This window comes from Aethina tumida, chromosome 1, assembly GCF_024364675.1.
Source record: "Aethina tumida isolate Nest 87 chromosome 1, icAetTumi1.1, whole genome shotgun sequence".
NCBI lineage: Eukaryota > Metazoa > Arthropoda > Insecta > Coleoptera > Nitidulidae > Aethina > Aethina tumida.
In genome coordinates this window covers 50,474,659-50,501,655 of record NC_065435.1, presented here as the reverse complement: position 1 = coordinate 50,501,655, position 26,997 = coordinate 50,474,659, and the positions used below count along the sequence as shown (strand labels likewise).

General features: G+C 31.9%; 2 protein-coding genes across 2 annotated transcripts in view; one reads left to right on the top strand and one right to left on the bottom strand.

Annotated features, from left to right (window-relative positions):
- LOC109594988 (synaptogenesis protein syg-2) overlaps positions 1-26,997 on the top strand; it is a 237,618-nt gene that overhangs the window by 20,777 nt on the left and 189,844 nt on the right. The window lies entirely within an intron of this gene.
- On the bottom strand, positions 2,907-3,962 carry LOC109596061 (uncharacterized). Its single transcript, XM_049969853.1, has 3 exons — positions 3,912-3,962; positions 3,502-3,817; positions 2,907-3,432 (listed from the first exon to the last, which is right to left on the bottom strand). The coding sequence occupies exons 2-3, from the start codon at positions 3,799-3,801 to the stop codon at positions 2,926-2,928; spliced, it is 807 nt and encodes a 268-aa protein (XP_049825810.1). The 5' UTR covers positions 3,802-3,817; positions 3,912-3,962; the 3' UTR covers positions 2,907-2,925.

The following is a 26,997-nucleotide window of genomic DNA, read 5'->3' as shown; positions in this document are numbered from 1 at the left end:
TATTAAATTCATATTAACACATAGATGGTGACCCACTTGAAAACATACTGCAAGGCATTACAGGGTAAATGATACATACCTCTTTAATAGGGGTTTTTAATACTCAATGCATTGCTGCTTAGAAAAGCTGATCAAATGGCAGCTATGAAACAAGATTTCTGAATTCGAACAATTAGAAAGAATAGAACTGAAAAATTTGATGTCAAAAAACAATCCTTCCGCCAACTGAAATTTGAACCACCGTGGAGGAAACGGGACTTGGTGAAATTAATTCAAGAACTGTGAGGTGAGGCGTGTGGATGGGGGTTTGTTTGACCCCAGACCTACAAGAAAAATCCTGGGTTTCCACTAAAAATGTGAAAGTCCAATTTTGTTTCGCTTTTGGTCATATTCACCACAGAATAGTGGAAACGAGTAATTTTTAGTGACGTGCCTAAATTTAATTTATAAAAAAATGCTTCTGTATACTTTAAACATCCTACAGGGACAAAACTACACAAAAAGTTTGTTATATCCACAATGAAATATAGTTCAATTATGATATGGGGATACTTAAATTCTTCTGGCGTAGGTCCCCTTAACAATTTACTTACTATTGAAGAAATGATGTGTTGCAACATGAAAATGATTTTAAAAAGAATTTCAACATTGTTACAGATTAGTTAAAAGACCAAAGCATTGATGTTTTGTCTTACCCGTCCTAATCTTCAAATATTAACTCTATAAGAAACACAGGGGGGTCACATTTATAACCAAATTCGTCATAAAAATTTTATAAATTTAAATGAATTCATAAGCTTGAAGGAATATAGATTTGTATATTTGGAAAAGGGTCGAGTCTTTGCCACGGAGATGGGCCAAAATTATAAAACAAAAGGATATTATAGAAACTGTTAATATTAAATAAAATAACACAATAGTAAATTAAATTAATTAATATTATATTAGCAGTTCACATTAAATACAAGAGTTATGGCTAAAATATTTAAAAAAATTGTCATATACAAATAATATAATATGTTTAGAAATTAATAAAAAATAATAATATTATTTATAATTTAGTATGTATTTATTCTACATATAGAAAAAACAATTTTTTGTATTAATTTTAATGTGTGGAAAACAGATAAAATACAGATTACCGATGTAATATGCAGAATTATTTAAATAAAATTTTATTAATTATTTTATTTTATTAATGAAGCGTTTAAATTTGTATTTCAGTTCACAAAAGAAGCAGCTTAAAAAATTAGTAATACTCTCGGTAGTAATTTAATCATGTAAATTAAATAACAAAGGATCGTCACAATACCTACACATCGGTGTAAATTTTGCCGATGGCAGAATGGCGGGACCGATAATTGAATTTGCCGATGCCGATGTATCGGTCGTGCCCTAGAAATTATTCACAATAAAAAAAATTAAAGTCACCTTCGTGTGAGATTTACTAAAGTTTACATTTTTATACTCTGTTAATAATGTTGACTTAACATTCATTGTGATACGATAAAAGTGTTATTAACTCAATTTGTGGCGTAGAAAAGGGAACTAATCCGAACATAAAAAGCTGTCGAAAACTTGAAATTTAGAAAGTTGCCAAGCTGTTAACGCCCTCCGAATATTTCTAAACTAACATAAGCAGTCAATGTCATATTCACCATTAGTTTGAGCAATGGTTGCGAAAGGCGAATAAAAGAAAGGGCTTTTTGGAAGTGCATCTATCAATCAACGAAACGCCAAAAAAATACTCGTCAGCCGCAAAACTCACACGTGCGGGAGGAAATCATTGCGAACATTAATAATCCGCTCCGTCGATGGATGATCGAGGCAAATCTTTGAAATTTATGGTCGCGGATTTTTACTTTATTAACACGTCTTAGTTTCCCTCCTAGGAAATATGCCGACGTCGAACAAATATATTTAAATATTTCATGTGTACGAAACCGTTTTTCGATATTGCGCCCATTATTATAATTAAACGTTTCCATAAAAATAAATCAAACGCTGTTTATACAATAAATTATTGTACAAAGTATTACTGCAAGATTAAACAGTCCCTGGTATAAATCACTCGGCCTATGACATTATGTTAATTTTTTTGTGTACCAATTAATTCATACCTACAAAGTATTATTTATGTGTGTTTAAACAAACGGTCCTGTAATGCAAATGACTACTTTATTATTAGTAAAGAACAACATTAAAAATGTGATCACCAAAAATTGTATCGTTTTTCATATGTTAACATTTCCTGCCGCCAGTACAATAATTAATCTTTTGAAATATTTTGTCGTGTTGATCACAATATGATTTGATATTTATTTAGTGTTTTGTAACTATCGGCATTGAACTCAGACGGTTTGTTTGTCCGGGTATTTGTGTTCGCAGTCGGTAATTTATCTCTTTTAATATTAATTTTGTTTGAATTCCCTTGTCCATACACACGTCCACTAGTCCGCGTGTCCTGAGAAAGATGGGCTTTAATATTGGGAACGAACAATCGAAGTTGCTAAATAATTAAAACCCCATCCGAATATCGATTGGAATAATCGGGAATTCGTAATTCGGTCTGAAATAAAAAAAAAAAACGGAAAAGGACTCAATTAGTTTTTAATGGGGTAGAAAAAATCTTATTTAAATTTCCTAATTTAGTCGCGACATTTTTTGTTCTGCGCGAGAGGTCCGTCTAGTAAACGTACTGAACGCTTGGAGAGATAAGAAAATTAGCCACGTAATAATGTCTATCGTAATGATCCAATGGAGAACGGTTTCGATTCAGACGATTTACTCGTCTGCCGTCAAACCTGAACTGAATTAAAAGAGCCGAATCAAAAAACATTTTAATCTCTACGCAACCAAATTCTACGGATTAGCATACATGAGTACTTTTAAATAAAATATTTATAGAATTATTAACTGTTTTTATTAGTCGGATAATCTGAATTTTCGATCACTTTTGCTGGGGCCAGGTGTGCCATCCTTACTCTCCTTACTTGCGCTGGCTAGTTTTGATTTACTTTTTTCCCTCACCAAACTACTTTTGCTCATGTTCTCCTCGTCTTTCAGTCTCTTCAGCGTTCTTCTAGACTGTTTTGTACTGTTTTCGTCCATAATTTCTAAAGTAATATCTATATCGTTGGTGACTTCGTTCACACATTTTTGCACCGTTTCTACCGATTCCTCAATTAAATCTTGAACGTCGGACAGTATTATCGATATGTCCTGCAGCGCTATGTCCTGTAAACTTCGGGCATCAAGTTTTGCTTGATTATAGGTTTTCTTGATGTGCCGTTGGTACTGATCCACTTTCCTTTGATAATTCTCGTGTATAGTTGTTGCGGATTTGTCGATTTTCTCAAGATCCCGCACGCGATCGGCCTCTTCGCTAAGGCTCAACGATGTGTTCATAAATGTTCTTCGTATCGACTGCACCTAAAACATCACAAGATTGAGTAGACCATTAATCTTTGAATAAACATAAGTATACCTTATTTTGCCTACCGTTTTTCCAACATTGGTATGTATCTCTAGCACTTTTGACGTTTCTAGGTGGTGGATTTTTTCTTGAGCCGCATCAATGCACGCGTGTACATCACAATTGTACACTTTGGCACGTTCTTCGATGAGTCTCAGCCGATCGTTGAAATTTTCCAATAAAATTGAAACATTTTCCGAAGCCCTTTCGGATGTGTCACTGATGTTGCGTAATATTCTCGCCTGCATTTTCATCAGTTCTCTCTCTATCATTGCGGCTTCCTCGCTTAACTCGCTGTCCTCTCTCTCTAAGGCTAATTCGGACATGGTGATAATATTATTGCTAAAATGAAATAAACATTAATTTAAACAGAATTAATATGGAAACACGAAGGAATAAATTATCGGTAGAAAATTGATAATATAAAAATACATACCCAGAATCGAATATAGAACTAATTACTTCTTTAGGTTAAGTCATGTTTTCAGATTTGCGACATTTATTTTTGACAGATATAGTTTCTATAGAGTGAATTGATATGAAAAATTATTTAAATAACTAAGTTTGTTAATTGATCTATTTATTTATATTACTGGGTACAAGATAATTTAAAAATTATTTGTTAAAATCAGCCGGTTTATAAAATAAGCCCGAGTTAAATAAAACAGTAAAAGTAGATTACGATTTAGTGTCCTTATACACAAAATTTTTTTATTAAAACGCTGGCTGCTCATTTCTGAAAAGAAACCATTTCATTTACTTTAACTATATATAATTGTCCATTTTCCAGATAATGTCTTTATCTTGGTTGTGAAGGGCTACATTTTTATTTTCCTTTACGAATCGGCCGCAATAATCCTTATTTCTTCTGCTTTAAATCTCCAGATGAATTTTCTTCTCGTCGCCCGTTACCTGCTTACAAATGGTTATGTTTTTAAATGAACTCGTTTGTAAATTTATCTGAGAAGGATGAGCCTTTTGCTCTGAAAAGGCAAATAATTACATTAGATAGTAAGGCTTATACAAATGTCTTTAAATCCGTTCTTTTTAAATTAGATTCTTTATAAATTGTTCCTATTTATCTTCCTTCCTGTCACTCTTTTTAATACGCGATTCAAAGAAAAAATATCGCAGGCATTTCTGTTAAATGCATGCCGTGTTAGGGTCTTTTTCTTTAATTGAATGGATCCTTTGACGTGATAAACTTTAATTAAATAAACGCATTTTATTTTTAAGTGCCGCAATCTGATCGTACGTAATATTAATTTGTCATTGGTCATTTTTCACATGGTAATAAGCAATAAAAATGTAAATTTTAAAGCTCACAGAAATCGTCTGAAAACATATCGTCGACAAATAAAACATTTAAAATCTCTTAAAAGGGATTCCAGTAATGTAAATATATGGGAATTTTTATGCTGGTCTCGAGATAATACGTTTCAAGTTCAAAACAGTTTGGGGAAATATTCGGGAAAGGGAAACGCAACCGGCTTGATTTATGCGATTATCTTCTGCACTTACACCTTTGGCCTGTCGGTTCATTCATGCGGAGCATTACTGCTTATTCATTGTCTGTTAAATTCGAGAAAATTAACCTAAACTTTCCTAACTTTTACGTAATTTAAATTACCACATTAATGTTGTTTGTCGTGTTATTTTCATATGTGTATGTTTACATTACTCTATTGAATTTTAAAAGGTTCTTTCTCAAGTTCTCTAGATAGGGCAGATATGCATTTGTAATTTGATATAATATAATAATAATATTATTTTTCGTGTCAAATTACATGGTAGCTCTAATTGGATATATTTTAAGATATGATATGGAAACAGTGATGGCGTATCTATGCTATAAGAATACGGGTTATTACTTTTGGGAAACTATTATATTATTTAATATTTTAATAATACTTTTTATAACGTTATAATTTCTGTTTCAGGTATGTTACGGACTGAAAAGGTATCATAACAGAGACTATATTTGTAAGTAACAAACAAATTAACAATTAACCTATAGTGTATTCACATAAGGTACGGAGTGACGTAAATAATAGTCATACGCTATTTACGCATAGTTCATATTTAAAAATAAAAATTTAAATATCCTAATACATATTTTACAATTATTTAAAAAAACATTCTTTTGGGCTTAATAATTTAACGTATAAATGAACATTATAATTGGATTATTTACGGTAATTTTAAATAAGTAATAATAATAATAATTAAATAAATATGTAACCGGAATAAAAAAAATTTAAGTATGAAGTGGGTATCAATATGAGTCAACCCATCCAAACTGACCAATAAGAAACAGGTTATTATTGTTTATGTTACTCCGTACCTAGTATGAATGGAATATAGGCTGTAATTGCTAACTTTTGATAAAATACATTGAAAGTGGAAATAAATTGGGATATTTAAAATACATTTACCACCCGAAAATTGTGTCACAACTAAAAATTGATGCAATTTCTTTTATTGGTTTAAAAATTAAAACCACAAACGTAAGTACACAGATGACACAGACAGAACATAAAAGAATAAGAAAGCTCAGAAAAGATAAATAAATATGCTTCAAGACCACAATATTTTGATTGCTTTGCTTGATATCTGCAAACAAAATATCGCATTTCATTCAGTAATATCAAAATCTCTTTTTTATCTAAAACTGTTATTTATATTGTTATAGCACAATTTACATCTTTTCCAAGAATTCAGTAAAATTTCGAAATAAATTCTATTTTAATATTTATCTCCGTGCGTATAAAAGGATAAAACGGTTTCTATACGAACTAAAAGCTATGAACTTTCAGCAGAACGAACTCTAAATTGAATTAGAATATAAACGCAATTATATTACCACGACAGGTGAACTACAAATGTTCTTTTTAGAACTTTTCAAGTACAATTCCGCATTTTATGATTTTAATTCCACGTTCAAAGCCACGCTTATTTAGTGAAATTTACATCTGCAGTCACAAAATTGCCTCTTTTACTCGTTGATGAAAATGAGCTTATGAATTATCGTCGTCACATTTTAAGTGGTTGTAAATATTTCACTTAAACTAAACAAATAACTAATTTGAGTTGGTGTCAGATAGTGATTATTAAAGTAATATGCATAACTTCCTTATAAGGAAATTCGGCATATTTTTCGTCGAATCGAAACATAGTGCAAATTGCGTTTCGGTTTTATTTTTATTGCAGTCCAAACGGCAGGATAAAGTAATTTGCTCATAAAGGAAAACCTTTAAACTTTCAGTAGAACGAACTCTTAATTGGATTAGAATATGAACGCAATTATTCAGCACCACAGGTGAAGTAGGAACGTTGTCTGCGCCTTTTTGCCGACTCTTTCATGCACAATTCAACATAAGGTATTTGTACGCGTTTAATGCCTCGTTGGAAGCTGCGACGCTTATTTAGGTAGTGAAATTTACATTTGCATCTGCAAAACCGAGTAAAATAAATATCGTCATCCTTTTGCTCTTCATTACAATATGTCTGAAATTCCTTCTCGCCATTTGTCATTCCGCTTTCCTTACATTGTACACATTGCTTTTTCTTTCGACAAGGCATTTTTCTATTTCTCTCCCCGCTTAAAATGTGTTTCAGGCCAGCGAAGTAAATCTGCTGGCGAGGAAGTCGCCGGGATATATTTCAATCTGGACGCCCCAGAGACTTCTCAATGTCTAACTGAAGATTAATCAATGAACATCTAATTGAATTGTATGACAAATAATCGGAAAGATTAAGAACATTCGGGACGGGATTCCGTTCGATTCCAATTTAAACTTTTTAGGGCATGTTGGATACGTTCGGGAGATGTTTAATTGATTTCCGTGCGGTTTCACTTCGCTTCGCTAATTAAAATTTTTATCGACCAAGGAAATACATGAACTTCTGTTTTGTTTTGTTGGTTTTGTTGGTGGACTGTGTTTACCTGTTGAATACACCGTCTTGTGAAAATTATTAGATTATTAATTGGAATATTAATTTAATTAAATCCATTGAGTATTGGAATAATTAAACTGCTAAATTCATAATAAAGTACATACATACACTTGCGTAAAACATTTTAATACAAAGAACCACAGTGGAAACAGTGGAAGCTGTGAAATTGTGACTGAAATAAATTAGATCGAAGACAAGATTTGAAGTGGTTTAAAATTAATGACGTCTCCATTAAAGATAAGATAATGAATTCTGGAGACGTATAAAAGTTGCGATTCTCGCGAGCAAAAGTTATCGTCCCATACATCGTAAAGACAAACCAGAGTAAGAATTATCATTATTTTTGTCAGTTTAAAAGGAAGCGAACATCTGGAATGGCAAGTGGTGAAGTTATAAAGCACTGTGTGGTTTGGAGCGGGAGCTGAGTTTGCGCAGTGCACTGCGAAATGGGAGAGACTAATGACTTTGGCGCCCACAAAATTGCTTCATAATTTTCTCTGGTAACCTTTCCGCTATCAATTCTCCCTGCGACAGGGAAACCCAGTTTGTAGGTGCTATACTTCAATAAGTTTGCTTTATGGCCCCTGGAATTGGACAAAAACTCGTAATAAATGCTTTTTTGAAATGAGATAATTGAAGGATTTTTATCGCCCTCCGAAAATGCACTTCATTATAGTTCTGATTCGAAAATTATCATCTTGTACGAGCTGTGATTTATGATCGGCTTTCGCCTACGCGAAAATTATAAAGAACCGTTCGTTCGCCGCTTACTTAAAATCGAATTAAATTTAGCAGTTATTGCCTCTTCCTCGAATGTATAATTTTCGCCACTTAACATTTCAACTTCTACATATAATTATAGAGGAATTTTCTTACATTTTAAATTGTTACAAATTAATCGAAACATGTTTTAGTGATACACAAATTATTATTTTTTAGAATACGTCCATAACATTACAATAATTTAATTCTGTTAAGCTTATTTATTATTTTAAATTAGAAACTACGAAATTAATTAAATTTTGGATATACAAAAGATTGCATTATACGTTTTATAAAAATTTTAAACCTACTAAGTATGATGAAGGGCTTGATTTAATAAAATATATAATGCCCAAATTGTTTTAATTTAATTTAACTTCTTCGAGAAAAGTCATAACCACAAGCATATATACATATATTATTTATACAGCTAACTATACAATGGCCCATGAAAATGTATGCAAACATCTATGCGCATTTAAAATAAAAATTAAATACATATTGAAGTCGTTAACATTTTAAATCCGCATCTAGAAAACTTTATATTAATAGATCCGACACATTTGCGCATATCATTCAACAATAACGTCCTCCACATAAACAACTGTAATAACTACAAGCTTTACAAGTCGTTGAAGTTTATTTTCGGACCGGCAATAAAACTTTAGTCGGTGTCATTTTATTGAAGCGCAGTGTGTATTATCTTCCATCATTCGAAAAAATTAAATAGAAAATTGGACCGTATACCTTAACCACAGCAGTATTGGAAAAGCATAACTGTAAAAACGGACAGTAATAACTGCAGTTGTTATGGCACCACTGATGCGACTCCACGATAAAATATGTCGATCTTAATGATGTTTGCCATTACGAAAAACAATAAAGAATAAACAACAAACGCTGCATTAATGGAAAAAAGCTTAACCGAAAGCAATAGCTTTATTATTTGATAAAAATGTTTTACAGAACACGGTTTTCAGTGCACTGTTATTTTAAATTTTAAATTAAAAATTGTGTTTCCTCTGTTGCATACTAATGAACTCCGTGTATAATATATATATGCCATAAATCTCGTTATGTGTAAAATATATAGTCGGTAATATACCCACAATGTATACTCCGAACTCAATAGTACTTATGTTAATCCATTCTTGCAAAACACACATATACGCCATAGATTGTTGAAATTCAATATTGAAAATCGCATAACTTGTGTATTTCTTTCGGGTTTGTCACAAACCGTTTGTGTCGTATGAATTACAATGGAACTTTGGATACGGTGCACCGGAGTAATGGATATTTGATTTTCATTTCATCTGGTCGCTTATAATTTTCTTCGCCTTTCTTTTCGACGTTTCGTTGTCTTGCCGAGATTGTTAAGGGGATTTACTCATTCGTATTGCTTCTCCGACACCGTCTCGTTATCGTTCCTCCGTAGATTTATTATGTAGCCAATTTGTCAATGTTGAAATTACTTACGGTGTAAAGCTAACTAGGAGGAATGCCGTGCAAAAAAGGAACTACACTACTCGCAAGTCAAAGTAATATTGCATTGATTTCGACATTTGATCCGTGTTTGTTTGTGTAATTGATCGATCCTATACGGTTCATGTAAGTTCTCTGTTACAAAGGCCCGAAATTGTTGCATAAATGCTTACAATGTTAGCATTGGTTATAATCTATACAGTTACAGGACTAACTCAATCAGTTGTCACCGATGTTTTAGTTCATGGTTATCGGTTAAACAATCGCACGTACACTAGCGGTGCTTAACGAAAAAAGTGACATTTTATGACATTGTAATATTGAGCTACCTTACAATTAGTCAAGATCTGTCTTGATTTAAATTTTTTACTTCCACTAGCCCCGACAGGCGTTCATGCTTCTAATTTCTCATTTTACGCTCGAGCGTCACACTGAAATATTAATAGGTATTTCATGAAATATAGAAAATACAAATCTTCTGTAATAAATCAAGTTTGTTGATAAAATAAATTTATAATAGATTACTATTTGAGTAAATTTTTGGTATTAATTAGCAAGTGGGCTTATAATTTTCATCACAATTATTGGAGTAGATATTTTACAATAAAACTAATGTTTATTATGTTTGTTCGTATTTTACCTTAACACATATCGACCACGCAGTACAACACATGCAGATAATACTAATTGTCACTTGACCTTTCTTTTTTAATATAATAGTCCCTCTGTAAATTAGATACGACGGAATGAAAGTCACCTTTAACCTATACGGTGGCAAGATTGTGATTGTTAAATTATTCAAAACTCGAGTAAAACGGAACGCAGTTTCGTTTAATAAATAAGTCACTGAATTAATAAACGAAACGGTGAGAAAACAATAAAATACCTACCATGTTATGGTATTTCTATTACACAAGGATCCCATTAACGTATGTCGGAATAAATTACGAACTTAAAGACTGCCGACAGTTCGGGACAACATAAAAACAAAAAATTATTTGACGGACTCTTAATATTCGGTCGGGTCCTGCGAACTTTTCAAGGTTCCATTGTACGTAATATGTCGGGGGTTTGTTTGAGTTTGAGGGAATAAATAAATAAGTTGCCCATCTCGGGACGGCCGGACCCAATAAAAAATATCCAGTAGTTACTCGTAGGATAAACTGCCGGCGCAGATATCCTTAACTTATTACTCTTTTTTGATGTCTAACACCGGGACCGTGTTCTTTCTGATAAAAGCACTTAATAGGTAATATATCGTCGAGTCTACATTTAAATTGGACGGAGAAAAATGAACTTAACAACGGAGGTCGAATCCACCCTCACCTTGTTTAATAAACGACGCCCAAATTTCATTAAGTTTATCATTTAAAGGATATTAAGCGGGTTTATATTACCAAAGGGAACCTGCAATAAGTTAATTCTAACGATAAATATTATTATTCTATGATTACTGATGCCTTCGCAATTTTAATTCGTTCAATTGCAATTTTTGTGGAACGTCAAATTATTTTCATGCATTTTAATTTTAATTATCGAGTTATTTGATATACGGCGGAGGGGATGCGAGATGTACGTACTCATTAAAAGCTGTTCAAATGTATAACAAATGCTTCAAATGAATGAATTTAATTTTAATAACCTCCTTTTTTCCTGTAATTTATGATTGCGGAAGAATTGCAACGTTTTCATCTGAATGACTTTCGGCAGTAAATAATTGAAGTTAAAAGTTGTCTAGGTATTTTTGTGCTTCACTAACGAACACACGTTTTTGTCACTTTGTGATCTTAATTATCAGCGTTGCTTGATGTAGCACGAAGCGATGAGATATTCGTTGTTGCAAGCTCATTAAAAGCCCGTTGATATACATTAAACAAACTGGGATGCATTAATTGACTTAACTTTAATTTTGATAAACATTACACGTAGTCAACTTTTTTCTACTCAACTATAATAAGTCTAAAACTTATTGTTATACGTCTCGTGTTTGGGGTACAGATAGAGCGAACAGAGCACATTTCCGCGCTAAGGAACAAACAACAAGAATTGTCTAAATCATAAAGTCCTCATTTTGCGAGTGGAATAGGAATAGTTTTTAAATTACAGTGCATAATGGTGTTTGTTAACGTTCACAATTTCCCATATGCATTCTTATAATCAACATTAAGCTGCATCCTAAACAAACAGCATTTCGAGCAGGCATTCGTGTAACGACCATTCCTATTATTTCCAGAATGTGTAAAGTCGCTAATAAAATAGAGCAGCAAGTTATATAAATGTAGGAACGTGTAACTCAAAGTGTTTCTATAGTAATTCGTTTGGTGAACAGGCGCTTTCCAAGTTGTGTACAGAGAGCTGTGTTCTTGCATAAGAGAAATTAATGGATGGTCCCGAGAAACAAACGGCTCCGAGGCGGGCAACAACATCCAGAATGGAAAATAATCCATTACATTTAGACTCTGTCGTTTTGATTGAAATTTTGGAAACATTTCAGAGGTTTATAAATTGTTTGGGCAATTGTTGTTGTATTGTATTATTTCTTGCAGAAATGGGAAAAGAATTGAAACAGAATTGTACATAAATTCTCGTCCTAATAATTTCCTGTTACGTCAAAAGGTACCAGTTTTTTATTGTTTAAAATCTTTCAAAAAATAAATCAAATGTTTTATCTAACACCAATGTACGTTTGTGTTTGGTAAAGGACGTGGAAACAATCAATATAGAAAATATCGAGTGCGTCTTATAATAATAAAATCTCACCAATTTCAGGGGCATCATCCAATTACCGACTTCGTTACATCCACGTGGCAAGGAAGAGAAAATATGTGTTAATAATATTGAGGCATCAGGGATGTGAAAGCATCACCTTCGAGGGAAAGTTTGCAAAGTAACGGTTACAGATGGGGGCGGTTTAATCAGAGCCCGGGCCCAAAACACGAAAACTATTCCCATTTATGCGATTACACGTCGTGGAGACAATCGCGGGGGCCTTGCGGAGGCCGCGACGATATTCCGGGCGCCCCCCGCCGTTGATGGTTTATTGGGTGCCGTGCAACGAAACAACGCGTTGTAACGTCGACCTCGGGCCAACAATGAGGTCGAATTGTTCTCGTCTCACTTTCGTTGACGTCGTTATTTCGGCCTCCCTTTGTTAATAGCTTCGGTTTCGTAATATCGAAATCATATCTGCGGATCTCGATCGCCTTTGACCAGTTACCGATACCTTTTTTTCGCGGCTTCCAGATTTCCCCACCCCCTGGATCCCGGTTACGGGGCCACTGAATTTATTTCCTGCAGATATAAAAACGATACTGCGACCCGTCGCTACAAAAACACATACTGGCTGATTTTTATCGCGTGTGATGGGTATATTATTCTATATAAATACGTATACGTGACACGGGTTTCTACGCTCTCGTTTTTATTATCGGAATGTTCCGTCCTTACAAATGTACCTTTATTCTGGAAGGACGTTTCGGATTGGAGTGTCACCCAATACGATAAAAATCCCTCTCGCTGATAGTGTAACACCAAAAAGTATTTCCATAATAATTATTTCATTTTTTAATCCAGCCAAGTAATTTTTTTAAAATTATTACTGAATATTTTCTTGGTTTTTTTCTCCTTCCCTTCCTCTGTCTGATATAACATCATATTATATGTAAAATTATGGTGCGATCAAAAATGATTGACCGTGACGCTTTCTTGAAAAATGATGATAGTAAAAATGTTCCGCATATGTTACGTTATATTTAATTTAAAATTGATTTTTGTTACTTCTGACATTTTTTTAATATGGCGCAAAGGTATTACTCAAAGTGACAAATGGAACATACAATGTCTGGGATTTAAACAATATCATAAATTGAGGGTGATATTGGTAATACCATTCTTGGAAAGTTTTATGATATAATTTTTTTGATCACACAGTATCAAGTCATATTTTAAGCAGGGTTCGCTGGTATCTCATCATTTATCTGTATATCATATACATACAGTGAAATGGTAAAAAGACTTTTAAATGTAACAAGACATAAGTAATGTCAATCTAACTAAGCTGATATTTGCTAAATTGCCCAGCACCATTGTCAACAACATGATTAACCTTATTTGAAAGGTATATACTCTATTCACCATCATTTTACTGGCTAAAATCGGGTGAGTAGTTACAGTAATATAAGAGATTTAATTTCTTAGTTAAATTTCCAAAAAAAAAAAAATCTCATGACCTTTTTTTTAGTTATAAATATAAATTTTTATTGTCATAGTTTTTCTTTTGTGTTTATATCTAATTTATCTATTAATCTAGTAATAAATTAAATTTTCTAAAAAAACGATAGAATACAATATATATTTATATAGGAGCATATCTGAATTTTCATAATACTCATAATTATTGCTTTTCAAAATTTTTCGTGCATATATTTCTTGATATTGAAATCTCTTTGACTCTGTCTTACAGAGAAGTCGTTTTATATGTTCGCTTGACTTGCATATTTCAATATACGATTTTACTTTTGGTGCATTCTTTTCGAATTTAATTGTATTTATTTTCTTAAGTCTCTATATTTTATTATTTATTAAAATTAATACACATGAGCTATCGAAAAATAAAAACCATTGCCAGAAAGAATCACATGGTAATCAAAACTAAACAATAAGAATTTTATGTCATAAAGTTAAAAACCTTATGCAGTATGAAAAAATTTAAAAAGATTCAAGCTTTTAATAGTAGTGTGGATTTTTCTGAACTTTATTTCCAGATCCTGATTTCTAATTGGAACATGAATAAAAATAACTTTTTGTCATCTTTAACAGGGTGCAAACATGTGGGAACGAAATTTATAAAAACTATTTACATACAACAAAATGTGATTCACCATTAAATTTCATGTACAATTTTTTTATATAGCTTTAGGATAAACCAAATAGAAGTGATGAAAAATTTGACACATTTTCAGTTTTTTCATTGTAACGGACGTAATTGATTTTCTATCTGAAATCTGATTTAACAGCTAGATCACCCATCAAAAACACAACAAATCGTTTTCAGGACGTGTCATTCTCAACAGCTTAATAACCAAGTTATATTAAAACGGCTTTCTCATACTATGCACTCTGTATATCGTATATATTTTGATAGAATTTCAATAAAAAATATCTGTGTAACTAATAGTTCGGATACTTTTAAATAAATACATGAAAAAGATTTTTTATGCTAATGAAGAAAAAAGATTTACGTTATTAAAAATTTGTAGGAGTTTAATTTCTCACAAAATAAATACGTCGATAAATATGAAAGCTTTCTTGCCACTGGTTAAAAACAGCTCTACGTATATATTAATATTTACAACTATGCTCGTGCAGCTGCTGACATTCAGCTGCAGCACATATGCTGTTCAAAAAATACTACACGTCTATGCAAGAAAATTTACAGCTGTAAATTGTGTTTAGTATTTGACACGTTTGTAACGGAATTGAATTTAAGGTATATTCCGTAAATGCATAGAATATTAAGAGTTTCTGGAGCATATGGGCAAATTTTATTTATGACAAAAATCAATTTCGAGTTAATTCCGTTGTTTCCGACAAACTCGAATAAATTACTAAACTGTCCCCGCTCTCATGGAGCCAATATTCACGGTCAAATGCAATATGTCTCCAGTCGCAGTTATTTCTATGATAAATATGTTTAGGTTATTCGTAATTGATTAATATAGCGATACCGATTCAGCCATAGATCAATCTTATTCAATAAACACATGTTTCATATTTCACAATGTAATTAATGTGATATAATCTCGGCTCAAACATTTCGAACGTCGAGATTTAGGAAGTGGCTCTTTTCCGCCGCCACGCAGACTTGGTAATTCGTGCCGCAATTGAAAATATGGCATACGTTTTGTAGATGCACCAGATCATAATATATTCCGCAAGCTGTTTTTCTCCATTATGTTCCGCGAACGCTGCAGTAAATTGTTATAAGGACGTAAATATCGTCGAAATTACTTTTACGGATCCGGTTAACATACGACTGCAACACAATGTTCAGAAATTCATATTTCCTTGGCGGCATTTAGGTGGATCTCCTCCAGAGACTCCTCCCGGATTCTATATGTGTATTTTATGTTATCATTGGAACATAAATGTAATATCGTGTGAATCACGGATATGACTCAACTCTTGCATTGCATCTCCAGTTAAGGTAAATTCAATTTGCTCGCTAAATCAGATGGCCCGGCGAAATTGGGGATTTTGTTATGGGAAATTATTACGTGTCTCGAAGTATTTCGTCTTCGGTTTCCTTGGTCTTTATGAATCCGAAGTTTCCGTCGGGATTTCAAATTGGGATGCCGCAGGGAAAAAATTTAATTTTATTTACGTTACGACACGATTTTAAATACATTTTTTTTTTTAATGTTTCATGACGTGAAAATGATTCAGTTGTATGAAGAAATAAATGTGGCACAATTGAGTTTCGTTCGTCGCCTGTAAAAAGAACAAAATTAAAAAATAAAAATCTAAACACTTTCGAAACTAACTCTACGATAAAAAGTTGTGCAACCCATTTCATGTAAAATTTTTTTTATCGAGTATTGTTATCGCCATTAAAGTAAACCCGGGACTTCATTTACGCACACTTTCCTTAGACTCCCCCTAATTAATTTTCTAATCTGCCATTTGTTTCGACCGGCAATTTATAAAACGTAATTAATTAAAACAATTAAAACGCATTTAATTAATCTTGCTCATTGTGAGCCGAGAAAGGGAGTTTGCATATTAATTTACTTATCAGAGATTCTTTCGCGACCCTATTTGTTCTCTATAATGAAGTGTTGACAAACTGCACTTCATTATTACCCAAATACTTAAAAGGCGATTATCTTAATGAACTGTATGAGCATAGTTATGTGATTATTGAGTCCGTGTTGCCGGATATAAATAGATTAATTAAGCAAGCGGGATTTAAAACTGACTCGACTAATCTACAAAATTAAAATACTAAATGAAATTCGTGCGGAAGATATACAGCAAAGCAATCGAGAAAATGAATTTGCACTGTTGTGCGTATTTACACCACCAAAAGCCGAAGGCCATTAGCTATAAAACAACCATTGACAACATGTTAGTCAGGCCCCAGGATATCCCAATTATATGCGAATATCGGAGTAATTTGTGTACTTACAATAATAAACATAAAATGATGCAACCATTTACGTGATGTTCCGAGGATGTACCACATCAAACATAGATTTAAATCATTTATTCATCAACATCTTAAGTTGGGTTTTTCAAATATACCCCCTTTATGAAGTTCACGTGATAAATTATCAACTTGAAACTTGTTATAGTGCATTATGAAGAATTGTAAGTGTACAACAATTTCCATAAAGTATTTTCTGTAATCATATGACTAAGGCAAATAGCCCTAACAGTAAAATCTTTTACAAGGTAGGAAAAGAGCTGGATAAAACTCGGCGAGCTTTTGTATTCCTAGAGCGCATACTACCCAAGATAAAAATTGCAAATGTTGCTTAGATGTACAATTGAGATCATTACTACAACTGGTTTCACTTTATAGTGATGTTATTACTAAATTTTGCAACAAACTGAGATAAGGGTTTTACTCGATCACGCAAATTTAAATGGAAATTGCAAAACTTGTAACTTTATGCACGTGATGAAAAATAAACACCGTTCTTTAAGCTACAATTATTAATCTTATAATCATCTACGCTAATTACTACGTCACTAAAAATTCAAAACTTGTGTAACAATATCGTATATAAAATATTAGCCATATTCTCTTTCAGATGTGTATTTTTAGAAAGGCTGTGCGTGAAAGATATATAATAGAGAATATCTTATTACGATAATATAGGAAAATTTAAGTTACCATTGTTCGGTTTATGTGTCATTTGAATGTCACCCATGTATTATTTAATGTCTTATTGTATTCTTGGACGTTTCATAAAACGTGGAATAAATGGTATAAAATGTTCGTGGTTATTGTATTTATTTTTTTACTCTACAGAAGTCTGGTTATAATTTATCCATAATACTTTTATTGTCATAGTTCATGTATCTATAAAAAAAAGTCTTTGTGTTTTTTTAAATATACTTCAATGTAAAATAATCGGGAATATGTTATGTTGACTTTTGAAAAAAAACCTTAAACAGAATATTTTTGATGACTAATATCAATTCAAATCAATTTTTCTATTTTTTATAGTTGGAGTACATTAAAACACATATTGGTATATAAAAAAATGTTTGATTTAGGTATTTTAGTCTGTTATTTTCAATTGTAGGGTAAAATATGATCTTTTTTAGCCATTATGCATCTTCTTTTCCATATTCGGTATCAAACACTAAGCGAATAATATTCGTTTATGAACAGTTTCATCTAGTACGTTTATTTTACAAAAATACTGTACCGTATGTACTGATTTTCGAATATTTTCCTTATTTAGTACTATAACTGCAACCAAATCCAAGAAAAATATTTTGTTTTAATAAATATCAATCTATATTTTCGTACAATACCTAATCATTGTTTTGCAATATTGGTGCTTTCTTTGTCATTGAGATAATAATCTTAATGGACAAGATCAGAATATTATTTTAATTCGGCCAATAGGAAAAGGGTTCGAAGTAGGTGTATGAATGTACCTAATCCAGCTTTTATCCAAGCTAGCAGCGTCATGTTAAATTCTCTCCATACAAATCTCGCCCTAATAAAAAAACTTCACGAACACTTTTGATGTTGGTAACCCTATATTCCAATATCTTTGTAAAACATTAAAGAAGGTCCTTCAAATCCGTATGATTCAGAAAGGTAATGAAAATTAAATAAAAATAACAAACTGTCTTGTTAACAAACATAACTGACATAATTTAGCATTTTAAATTGAAAATAAAACATACTAGATTATACGAAGTGGTGTTTTAATTTATTCTACGAAAAGTATTATAATAGTCATATAAAGAAAGCATTGTGTTCGGCCATTTTCTGTTATTACTATTTAATGCTTGAAATTTAGAAAATGTGAAAATCGATTACTCAGAATAACCAATCACATAAAAACATATCATAAATAACATAACAAAAATTAATAAATAAATAATGTTAATAAAAAAACCTGGTCTGTTTTTCTTAATTGTGGGAGAATAAATCAAAAGTTTTAACCATTATAGCGAATGTGAAAGAAAAGTAACCTTCTTTTCCATAGTTTCTAACATTCAAGCATCAATCGCAGTCAATATTATAGAAACAAAATCGCAGAAAACATTTTGTTTTTAATAATCTTTAAAGCTAATCACTCGCTTGCAAAGTTAGTTCTGCTTTCTTTGTTATTGAGACAATAATCTTAATGGACAAGATCAGAATATTATTTTAATTCGGCCAGTAAGGAAAGGATTCGAAGTAGGTGTATTAATGTTTCTTATCCAGCTTTTATCCAAGCTAGCAGCGACATGTTAAATCCTCTCCATACAAATCTCACCCTAATAAAAATCTCCACGAAAATTTTTGGTGTTGGTAACCCTACATTCCAATAACTTATAACTGTCTCTCTAAAACATTAAAGAAAGCCATTTAAATCCGTGTAATTCAGAAAGGTAACGAAGGCATGTAAAAATTAAATAAAAATGATACACTGTTCTGTTTACCGTCTAAGACTATTTGTTCATGGTTTTCTCTGAAATAAGACATGACAATGATGTGAAAATTCTTAAATGTCTTAAAAATACATTTCCTGTATGCTCATCTAGCTTTTTTTCATTCCTCTTAATTTATGAACTGAAAATGGTGAACAATATCCACTAAAATTTTATTACTATAGAATAATGTATCAGATATATTAAAATAAGATTCAAATCATTGTTGCTGGATAGAGAAACTGATCTTAAGAAATATAAAAAAGGACACTAACATTTTCTTCAGTACAAGCAGTGAATATAACTGACATAATTTTTTATTTTAAATTGAAAATAAAACACACTAAATTGTATAAAAGCGAAAATTGTCGTATAAAGAAAGCATTGTATTTAGCGCTTAAAATTTAGAAAATATAAAAAAGAAAACAAAAAATTATTCTTGTTTTCTTCATAATTGATTACACATAATTATTACCAAGCTATGGAGACACATAAAAAGTTTGTCTATATTTTCCCAACAATTTACTAAAATACATAATAAAAAACATTAATATTTTCGAATTCTACATAAAATATTACTATAGAATAGTGTTAACAGGAAATTCTCCACCCTACCTCGCTTTGATTTGTGAAGGTGTTTTGCTAACTTTGTTCAGTACCGCGTTTATAGGCCAATATGTTCTTTCGTGTACTGCATGAATATTAATTTTCTGTAGATATTTCAAAACTTTAAAAAGCGATTAACTTTTTCGAATTCTACTGTATCTTATGCGCCAGGAAAAAAAAAACTAAAGCAGCTTAATAACAATCGTGTATTTTTTTAAGGGCGACACAGTTTCAAGTGACGCAGTTTGTCCGACCTGCCACAGCACGAAGCATTCCATATTTAAAAAACGACAGCAAAAATAAGCAACTTTCGCTGATATGAGGAGCACAAAGCACGAAGGCGGGGGTTATACGTATTCCTTAAAACTGGATATATTGAAAAAGTTATTCAATCTCAGTTCTCCATATATAATCCGAGCGAGGACGCATTATTAAAATACATCTGTGTAAACGAAACAAATACGTTTTGTTTTATGATTCGGATTCTGCACATGTATCTCAATCGCGAAATTAGAAAACTTTTTGCTGGCGTTTTGGAATGGCGCGCGGAAAAGACGATCCTATGCCAACACGGCGCGCCGCTCACTCTCTTATTTAAAGTCTTCATATAGGTTGGTTAAATTTGGGTAGTGGATTTGAACGTGCCTCCGGCAGCGTAAACTTATAACCCACGGTGAAAATGAAAAGAGCTGCAACGCCACCATCGCAACGTGATCCGAGATGAAACTATTCAATTTTAAAATATTTATTTTACTGTACACACACGAAAAATAAGAGGAAGCTTTCTTCGGCTTTTTACAATTATAATGTTTCTGAAGGATTATAAATAAAGCAATGAAAACACACGTACGTACAGGTACCTGTTTCCTAAGTTTGACTGTTGAACGTTCTGAAAACTTCCTTGTTTTATTAAGTTTCGCGTGGAATGTAAGTTAAGACTGAATTTCATTGTAATTCATTATGCGATGAATAATTTATTTTAATAAAATACATGCCGCACTATTGTTTTTACGGTTAAGATTTGTCATTCGCTGTATCTTATTATAAAACACTAGCGAGAGTTCCTCGCAATTTATTAAATTTGAAAAGTTGCTAGGGTCGATAACATTTCACAGCACTGTGGTTCGAGTCGTCGTCTGAATCGCAAATGCGACGCGAGTACCTCCTTTGCTCCAGGCCATATTCATCGGGAGCTCCTTTTCTTTTCCCGCGAATTTATTATGCCACCATAAATTGCATCTTTAGGGCCTAATGTCGGAACGGTTTTCAAAACATGAATTGTAAATCTAGTCGGAAAGTGGGTATGATAACGCGAGATTTCCTATCTGAGAGCAACATGCATTTTGTAATCAATGAGCAAATTGGAGTGGGTATCAAATATGTAAAACGTACTGAAGTTCAATAATTGTTGTTGAAGTTAAATGACCATTTACGGCTGTTTGGCTAACAATATTAAAATACTAATTATGTAATCAATGCGTTTTAATTATTGTGATGGAGTTATTATATAAATTTAAAAGCAGTCCCGCACGTACCTCAATCGAACTACTATTTATGCCAAAATTTGAAATATTGTTTGTTGTATTTGTTTAGACACATATAACTAGATTATAATATTATAATACCGTAAACTAGTTACGCTATTACAACATAAATCACAAATTTACATTATGTAATGACGACAAATCACGCCATAATATATTTCAGTGGATTGTCAGTGAACCTGACAAACTGTACCAGAACGACTTAATAATCCGAAACTATAGGAAAACTGCGTTTTCAACTATGTAATTGGCATAACGAATATTTATAAAAAAGTAACTATGAATTGTTCAATGTACGTATTGCAGTGCAGTAATCCAGTAAAAGCTACACGGACTAAATTCAAGCCTATTGCAAATATAGGTTTATCAAACTTAATTAATGCACGCACAGTAATAACAGACAAATTTTGAAATACAGTTACCGATGTAGTTAATTAAATTATATTTAACATGTCTAGCGTTCGAAATTGAAATCATTAATAAAATTACCTCAACATTTATTATCGAAATCGAAAATAATTCGGATCGCGTAACAATCACGTTAGTTATACTTTCTCGGTATAACCATCGAAATATAAAATATTCAAAATTAATTAAGGTTTAGGATTTTCAATGCTTTATTTACCATGCGAGGTTCAAAATAATTTACCCCAGTTGAAGGTGAAATAAAACCAATTTACATGTTCCCTAGAAAGTGTCGTTAGATACAGTGATGGTCAAGAGTATGGGATAATTTTAAGGAATTGATTGTTTTTGATAGTCTCGTAATATGGGGATGTATTTCGGTATCCGATATTGGTCCCCTAGTATGAGTTAAAGACAACATGGATCGTTTTGTCTATAAAAACATCTTGATAAAACATTTGCTACCCTTTCCCGAAATTAATTTGCTTGTAATTAGGAAGTTTCAACAAGCAAAAATTGGTTTTTAGATCAAGTAATAAATATTGTTCTCTCATAGGTAATAGAATCGCGGCTCCACATATTTTTGGCTATATAAAATCGAAAAAACACAATTTTTTCATTTTTTTATTTTCAAAATATTCTACACTTCGGCTCATTAATGAAAATATTTTGAATATTTTTAAACAAGCATAAAAGTATAAAAAGCATTCTTTATTATGATATTATTCCATACTTATGTTTATGGCCATTTTTTATTCAAATGTATTTTATTGGAAAATTAATTTTTCACAAACTCTCATTCACATTTATTTATTCTATAAGAAAAAATGTGCAAGTAAATCTAATGAAATAAAAAATGAGTTAAAATTTATTGATTATGCATAGCAATGATTTATACCTTGTTCAGTGTATGAATATATCTCAAAATAAAGTTTCGTTAATTATTGTATTTGACGGAGGTTACAATAAATAACATTGTCGACGTCGAAGGAAGGTGGTAATTTTTTATTTTTTTTTTTAACGTTTGAATACATTATTCAGTGTCTTTGTCATGCAAACATATTAATGAATGGGTTTAACTAAATATTAATCGGCAAGACTAATGGCTTTAATGTAAACATAAGTGCTAGTTATTGGTTCGATAAACTGGGAAATAATGAATTCACAAACATTAATCTATACCTAAATCTATAAATAAAGCTCATTTAATGCAGACATATACTATTTTACTAATATGATTATTTAAACATGCAAAGTAATTCAACGAAATCACACTAAATAAGTGCCTCTTTAGTAATGCTTACATTATACAAATGTGACATACCGAATTAAAGAAATTACCATAATTTCAATTTAGTAGTTAGATTTATAATTAAAATAATTTGATATATGGAAGTTAATTTGTTTTCCAACCGAAGATTTTAATTAAACATCTATACTCAATTTTATACCAGCCGTTCAGTTTTATTCATTGGACAGGTAAATTTTGTTAATGGCGTTTAAATTTACGTTTATGTTAATGATTCAATCACTACAAAATAACGGAATATAAAACATGTTTTTTTTTTTGTATTTCATGAATACTTTTAATTAATACAAATAGAAGTTAAATTTGTAATTTATATCAGCAATTTTTATATGGAGGTTGTAAAAACTAATAATCTTTATAATAGAGTCTAACGAAACCCTTTGTTTATTGGTTAGTATGGACGCAGCACAGCGTTAAACAGATAGCAAAACTATCAATAGGCAATCAATAATCAAAGTTTTTTATACTAAAAGTCTAAACAATCCCGGCAATCCTGTTCGGTAAATATATGGTATGGATTCATAAAAAATTCAGTATAACTTTATAAAGCTTATAATCAAGTTGATTGTTTCTATTCAAGCCAAAATTAAAAATACGCTGCAGCAATTTAATAAAGTACAATCAGGCTATTAATTAATATCTCCTAGAGTTGCACGTAAAACCGGGCGAAACAAAAAGTGGCTTTTGTTTGCACATATCAAGTTTTTGTTTACAGTAGTGAAAGGACCGAATGTTTAATTAAGCCACTAGCGGATTATGCTGAAACGAAGTTAAATAATAGTCGGACCCTGACCAAGGGCGATGGAACGCATAACAATTTCTGTCCCCCTAAATTTCACATTTCGCCAACAACAAACCGAACTCTTACAGAAAAAAAGAGGAAAGGACGCAGCGCAAGTTTCGTTTCTGGTGTGGTAATGGACCTAACTTATGGTATAGGTCAGTTCGTGTTGGATATTCAGGGTTTGTCTTTGTGGTTATTCTCTTTGGTGCCGGTTTTCTTTAGCAATTGCAATAAACAGATTGTTAAATTTACTCAGGCTAAACCGTTTCTTACGTATAGGTTAGTTAATTAAAACGAGAAAATTGAATTAATAGTCGAAGGCACGGACTGGAGATTAATTTTAATAAATATTCTTTGGAAATACGTCAATATATTGTTAGAATATTAATTTCCTGTCTATTGTTATCTATTTTCCTAATTAATCTACGTGATGGCAAATGGTTATGACACCTATTTATTTATAAAGCTGAAAAGTAGAAGTAGGAACAAAATAACTCCAATTAGTTGGCAGGATTAATTAAAATGGAGAAAAAAGCTAAAGAGAAATCTTTTGAAAATTAATATTTTGTATTATGCTTTGTTTCCCGTAAACTTAGTTAATTTAATCTTGCACAAGCTAAAATATCCGTGGGTGTAGTAATTAATTAATGTTGAAAATTGAAATAAAAACACATCAAACAATTAACAAACTAGGAAATACATGACTTTTATATTTTTTCTAGAATCGACATCAAACAACTCGATCCGGCATACCTTGTAGCGAATGCACCTTATATGATATTTTTCTTTAATTGTGGCAATGTTATGACCACAAATAAAATACTACGAATGCATACATATGCAACGCAACGTGAAAACTAAACAGGCCACGATAAGGTATGACCATATTTACATATCAAGCGAATAAATTGTTAACATTGTGGAAAAGTGGAGGACATAATTATTTCTATAAAGCAATAAAATAACAAAGTACAATGAAATATTTATGGGCCGGGTACCACACAGTCTCTCATATAATACGTGTCCCTATAATCACCAGGAGGTGTCATATTATTTTACCCAGGTGACTGCTTCGAATGGAGACGGCATAATTTACCGGCGAAACCAGTCGTGGTTATTTATGTTGAAATTTTAGAATACGAGTAGTTTCGGAAATGATTCTAAACCGTGTCATTCTTTAATTTTTTACTGACTAATAAATTTCATACAAATTCGAAGAATATTGAAATGTATTTATAAATAAAGTCGTAAATGTCTATCTACAACCTGTTCCTCTCTATGTTGTATCAATTATAATACATTTTTTATGAAAAATTACAATAAACTGTATCCTACAACATGCTACTTTATAATTTGTAGGTACTAATAACCGTTCAAAATCAATCAGAATTTAAAATAATCTTTTCATTTTGTTACCAGTTTAAGCATAAGTGCTGTGAAATAAACAGCAAGAATTAATTCTGTTAAACCTCAAAAAAAAGTATTGCAATGTACATTAGAATGTATAAAATGCTACAAACATATGAATTTCGAAATTTTTGTGTACAATTGGCCAAAATATGCGACTATAAAAGTACGTAATTCGAAAAATTTACAGAATGCAATTAAATAAAACTAACCATTTTGTTTTACATTATTAACGTATTATTAAATTGTGAAAAAATATGCAATTTATTGCGAAAAATTGCATGTTCATAAAAAAATATTAGCAATAAGCAATAAAGTTTCTCATTACAGTTTTATGTAATTTGAGTCGAGCTTTATGAACCAGCATTTTCGTTATTCGTAAAACGTTGTCATAAGTTCGTCAAATGACAAAAGTACATTTAACTTACGGTGTTAGATGTTGCGTCAAAGATTTCTCTAATTATCTATTGATATTAATAATGCTCTATTAACTCATTCTTCTCTAACGGTATTAGCAAATTCCTCTAAATTTTGAAACTGGTGGTTTCGAGTGTAAATTTGTTTTGGAAGATGGTCCCTTGCGTGTTCAAGTGAATTGCAATATTTTGAACTCGGAGGCCACTGCATCAGAATAATCTGATGAGGATGTTTATTATATTCGGTATTATAAAAAATATTATAATAAGTTGAGAAAGGCCCAGTTTTTTATCAAAACGTAAGTTTGGAAACCCCTTAAATTTCATTTATTTTGACCATCTACCAGAATTACTAAAAATATAAGTTTGTATTATTTGTAATTCATACATGTACTTTGTTTATTTTAGTTTTTATAATGCTGAATAAAACAACAATGGTTAAATAAAGTTGACAATAATAAATAATAAAATTGTTGATATCTCCTAAATTCTGAGATCTTGTGAATCAAGGATGAAAATATTATTTGTAAAAAATAATATATTAGTACGTGCACATTGATATATAATATATATATTTGGACCCTTGGCGTTATTTCTCGATTATTTCGTGCTGCCACCTGCGAACCCATTACCGAGGATTTATTAATTTACTGCAAATGAAAGCGGCGCGCTTCATCTCATCGGACAATAACACCAAAAACGGATGGGACCGTGCACAAAGAAGTCACACAGGCCGGGCTCTTAAGTCCAATAGGATATGTGTTCGAGTGTGTAAAGAGCTCAGGGGCCCCAGAGACACTGATCACCAACGCAGTCTTTTCACAGTCCTGCTGCGGTGTCTCTTTCCCGGTTTTGTAATCTGTTGGCGTGTCAAGATAGATTGCCGTACTATTGAGCGCACTAATCCGCAGCGTGCAACCGAAGATACGGAAGGAAAATTACTGGTAATGCCTTTTAACCGCTTTCCAGTTATGTTTTCCAACGTCGGTCCCAGTTCAGTCGCGGTCCTCGCAAACTATTCCACGCATCTATCATCCAGCCTTTATACAAATTACTTTAATTTAAACCGTTGATTGATCGGGACCGTTCGCGTGGGAATGCTGCGAGCCCATTCGCAACGGGACACTTTTGTGTCAAACGTTTTCTGTGTTTGTCGTTAAAAATCCCGATGTGATGTATGTGTGTTT